The 5,039-nt window shown below is 43.8% G+C and overlaps 1 protein-coding gene across 1 annotated transcript in view; it reads right to left on the reverse strand.

Moving 5' to 3' along the window:
• The window catches only part of LOC133362850 (cordon-bleu protein-like 1), a 40,176-nt gene that overhangs the window by 32,891 nt on the left and 2,246 nt on the right, over window positions 1–5,039 (reverse strand). Inside the window, exon 2 of the mRNA XM_061581793.1 lies at window positions 1,357–1,463. Within this exon, the coding sequence (XP_061437777.1) occupies window positions 1,357–1,463 (107 nt within the window). The remainder of the gene's footprint in view (window positions 1–1,356; window positions 1,464–5,039) is intronic.

Below are 5,039 nucleotides of genomic sequence, written 5' to 3' on the forward strand. Positions count from 1 at the left end.
GGCCCGCATGGGTGGCAAATGGTGTAAAGCAAATCCTGCAAAAGAACACGCGGGAACACGTTTAGACAGACCGGATAACCATCAAACACAGCGAGTTGAGTTTGCATTTTTTTCCAATTAAACTTGAAAAGATTTTTTTCAGTGAATTTTTAAGATCGAGCCATGCGGGACATCGATGCTTTTCCAAAATCAACATTAGGTCTAAGATATAATTGTATTTAAGCATTTTTTTATTCGATGCCATTGGTAGACTTCAAAGCACAAACAAAAAAAAGAGGACTTCAAATTGCCTCAAATGAACCAAAGGCTCAATGTAATTTCCTTAGCAGAGCCACTAATGTAATCCAAATCGGATGTAATTTCATTCGTATAAATTAAACACGTGCGTGGCACAACCGACAAATAACATTCACTTTAATGTCCAGCTGTATTCTTGGTTCTTTCGGTAAAGTCGTCACGTAGAAGGGAAGTAATAAAATGATAAAAAATAAAACGTAATAAAATAATTCTCACGACGTTTCGGCCACAACGCAAGCAGCCGTCCTCAGGTGAAGAACAGGTCTGTCGGGGCGACAGAGTCTGAACAGACCTGGTTTTCTCACCTGAGGACGGCTGCTTGCGTTGTGGCCGAAACGTCGTGACTATTATTTTATTACGTTTTATTTTTTATCATTTTATTACTTCCCTTCTACGTGACGACTTTACCGAAAGAACCAAGAAGATGAATCCCTGCAGTCACGAAAGCTTTAAATCGAAACATAAATTTTTTTATTAAATCCTTTATTTTAAGTTCACTTGCTTGCTTGCTTACGACCGTGCAAATCTTTCGGTCGTTTTTTAACCCACTTCCCGTGATCCAATCGAGCTGACATTTTGCACACAGACTCATTGTGCGAGACAATTAATGTTCGTGAATTTTTTTTCCAAAATTTTACACTGTTTAGGGAAAACAATTGCTTAATACTGGCAGACAATCATCTGACCCATAGATTGCAGCCATCTCAAGCCAGAGGACGAGAGGACTCTAGCCGATGCCACGCATATAAAGGATTTAGAGTGAAAAACTTTGTTTTTACGGGTTATACTTTTTTTTTATTGTTTTATTACTTCCCTTCTACGTGACGACTTTACCGACAGAACCAAGGAAGATGAATCCCTGCAGCAGAGTGGGACAAAGTCATTGTTATGCAAGTCCAAGTCGAGTCTGAAGTCATCAAATTCATGACTCGAGTCTGACTCGAGTCCAAGTCACATGACTCGAGTCCACACCTCTTGCCCTGCAGTCATGAAAGCAGCTTTACATCGAAATGTCCAGCTGCTGTGAGTGTGACTGCACCCACCGTGGTGATGGGGTACATGGGGTTGAAGATGGTGAAAAGCAGGATGTGGTTCCTCTTCTGGCGTTCCTCGGCGCTGCGAGGCCACAAAATCTTCTGGCTGGTGGAGAAGTTACAATAGGCCGGCTGCCGCACACGTAGACGGGGCGCGTGGACGAGTAGTTGACGCAGCTGCGGGAGCTCTCTAGGTCTTCAAACTCCACCAGAGCCTGCCGTTTCTTGGGCATGATCACCACGTATCTGTACGCAAGGGGCGATTCAAATGTGTCCACTTATATTCTTTTCGGTAAAGTCACACGTAGGTAAAACATTATAAGTATAACCCGTAAAAACAAAGTTTTTCACTATAGATCCTTTATATGCGTGGCGGCTAGAGTCCTCTCGTCCTCTGGCTTGAGATGGCTGCCACCTATGGGTCAGATGATTGTCTGCCAGCATTAAGCAATTGGTAATGAAATATTTAATTTGTTTTCCCTAAACAGAAAATTTTGGAAAAAAAATTTTCACGAACATTAATTGTCACGCACAACGAGTCTGTGTGCAAAATGTCAGCTCGATTGGATCACGGGAAGTGGGTTAAAAAACGACCGAAAGATTTGCACGGTCGTAAGCAAGCAAGCGAACTTAATATAAAGGATTTAACAAGTGTGCCGTTCCTGGCCCTTCCCCCCTTTCCAACCATTATATAAACGGAGTGGTAGCTCTTGCAATCTCTCATTCACTTGATGCGGCTGTCGTGGCTGTGACGGTACCTCCTGAAGACGGAAGCTTGTGTTGCCTCCGAAACGTCGTGATTTTTATTTTATTTATTTTTATTAATTTTGATGTTTTACCTACACGGTGACTTTACCGAAAAAACCTAAGAATATGAATCCTTGCAGTCACGAAAGCTTCAAATCTAGAATTGTGTCCACTTACTATTATAGGGTCGGTAGATACTAAAATAATAGCAATCATCTTCTTGGCTCTTTCGGTAAAGTCGTCACGTAGAAGGAAGTAATAAAATAATAAAATAAAACATAATACAATAATTCTCACGACGTTTCGGCCACAACGCAAGCAGCCGTCCTCAGGTGAAGAACCAGGTCCGTCGAGGCGACAGAGTCTGAATGAACAGCACACGTGCTTGGAGCGTCTATATAAGCTGGGCGCCTTGACAAAAGAATTTGCATATCAAAAGGAATTTAGCATATTTATGGGAAATGCAGGTATGTGATTAGTACTACTTATGCCCGTGCATTATGCAGGATTAGCATTCAGACGCTGTCTTCCGACAGACCTGTTCTTCACCTGAGGAACGGCTGCTTGCGTTGTGGCCGTAACGTCGTGAGAATTATTGTATTGTGTTTTATTTTTATTATTTATTACTTCCCCTTCTACGTGATGACTTACCGAAAGAACCAAGAAGATGAAATCCCTGCAGTCACGAAGCTTTTAAATCAAAAAAAATAATAGCAATTAGACGTTTTTTTTCGGGGGGGGGGGGCGGTTGTAGCGGACCAGCCCCCAGCCTCGGCCGGCTGGCCAATCTAGGCGAGGCCGCAGGCTCTGCACGGGACTAGGCCTCAACACGGCACTCAGTCAGGCGACTACTTGTGCTGTAGAGTCGATATATATATACCCAGCGTTTTTGCCCCGGGGCAAGAATATATTTAAAACTTCTGGAAACTTAAAACATAATATACCATCTTCTTGGTTCTTCGGGTAAAGTCCCGTAGAAGGGAAGTAATAAAATAATAAAATAAAACGTTAATTAAATAAAATAATTCTCACGACGTTTCGGCCACAACGCAAGCAGCCGTCCTCAGGTGAAAACCAGGTCCGTCGAGGCGACAGACGTCGGTATGTACTGCTGTCATCTAACTACCAATGACAATAAAACTCAGTAATTAAAAATTCAAATCTGAGCACGCCATGAATCGATTCTTTTAATCACTGCGAAGGAATCGGAGGTCGTAGATTCCTTTGGAATCGGCCTACTTCGCGTTGGTTGCATGTCGCCAAGTATCGATTAACCTTTTCCAACAGACACACACGTTCACAAATTTTCCCTTTTTCAATTTAAGATACATAGCGTCAGCATGTACTGCTGTCATCATAGCAGTTACCACAACCACGTATGTACTGCTGTCATCATAGCAGGTACCAACAACACAGTATGTACCTGCTGTCATCACTAGCAGGTACCATCAACCACAGCATGTAACTGACTGTCACCCATAGCAGTTACCACCAACCACATGCATTGTACTGCCTGTCCATCATAGCAGTTAACCACAAGCCACAGTATTGTATCTGCTGTCATCCTAGCAGTTACCACCACCACAGTATGTACTGCTGTCATCATACAGGTACCACACCAAGCATGTACTGCTGTCATCATAGCAGTACCACCACCACAGCATGTACTGCTGTCATCATAGCAGTTACCACACAGTATGTACTGCTGTAATCATAGCAGTACCACACAGTATGTACTGCTGTCATCATAGCAGTTACCACCACCACAGTATGTACTGCTGTCATCATAGCAGTACCACAACCACAGCATGTACTGCTGTCATCATAGCAGGTACCACAACCACAGTATGTACTGCTGTCATCATAGCAGTTACCACAACCACAGTATGTACTGCTGTCATCATAGCAGTTACCACCACCACAGCATGTACTGCTGTCATCATAGCAGGTACCACCACCACAGCATGTACTGCTGTCATCATAGCAGTACCACCACCACAGTATGTACTGCTGTCATCATAGCAGTTACCACCATCACAGTATGTACTGCTGTCATCATAGCAGTTACCACACAGTCAGTATGTACTGCTGTCATCATAGCACCACAACCACAGCATGTACTGCTGTCATCATAGCAGATACCACAGTCAGTATGTACTGCTGTCATCATACAGGTACCACCACCACAGTATGTACTGCTGTCATCATAGCAGTTACCACAACCACAGTATGTACTGCTGTCATCATACAGCACCACAACCACAGTATGTACTGCTGTCATCATACAGGTACCACACCGCAGTATGTACTGCTGTCATCATACCAGTTACCACCCCACAGTATGTACTGCTGTCATCATACCAGGCACCACAACCACAGTATGTACTGCTGTCATCATACCAGGTACCACAACCGCAGTATGTACTGCTGTCATCATACCAGTTACCACCACCACCACAGTATGTACTGCTGTCATCATAGCAGTTACCACAACCACAGTATGTACTGCTGTCATCACAGCAGGCACCACAACCGCAGTATGTACTGCTGCAATCATAGCAGGTACCACAACCACAGCATGTACTGCTGTCATCACATCAGTTACCACCACCACAGTATGTACTGCTGTCATCATACCAGGTACCACACAGCAGTATGCACTGCTGCAATCATAGCAGGTACTACCACAGTCAGCATGTACTGCTGTCATCATAGCAGTTACCACCACCACAGTATGTACTGCTGTCATCATAGCAGGTACCACAACCACAGCATGTACTGCTGTCATCATAGCAGTTACCACCACCACAGCATGTACTGCTGTCATCATAGCAGTTACCACAACCACAGCATGTACTGCTGCAATCATAGCAGGTACTACCACACAGTATGCACTGCTGTAATCATACCAGGCACCACCACAATATGCACTGCTGTCATCATACCAGGTACCACACAGTC

The sequence above is a fragment of the Lethenteron reissneri genome, unplaced genomic scaffold (genome assembly GCF_015708825.2).
Source record: "Lethenteron reissneri isolate LAM-NWPU_2019-01 unplaced genomic scaffold, ASM1570882v1 scaffold_1630, whole genome shotgun sequence".
Lineage (NCBI taxonomy): Eukaryota > Metazoa > Chordata > Hyperoartia > Petromyzontiformes > Petromyzontidae > Lethenteron > Lethenteron reissneri.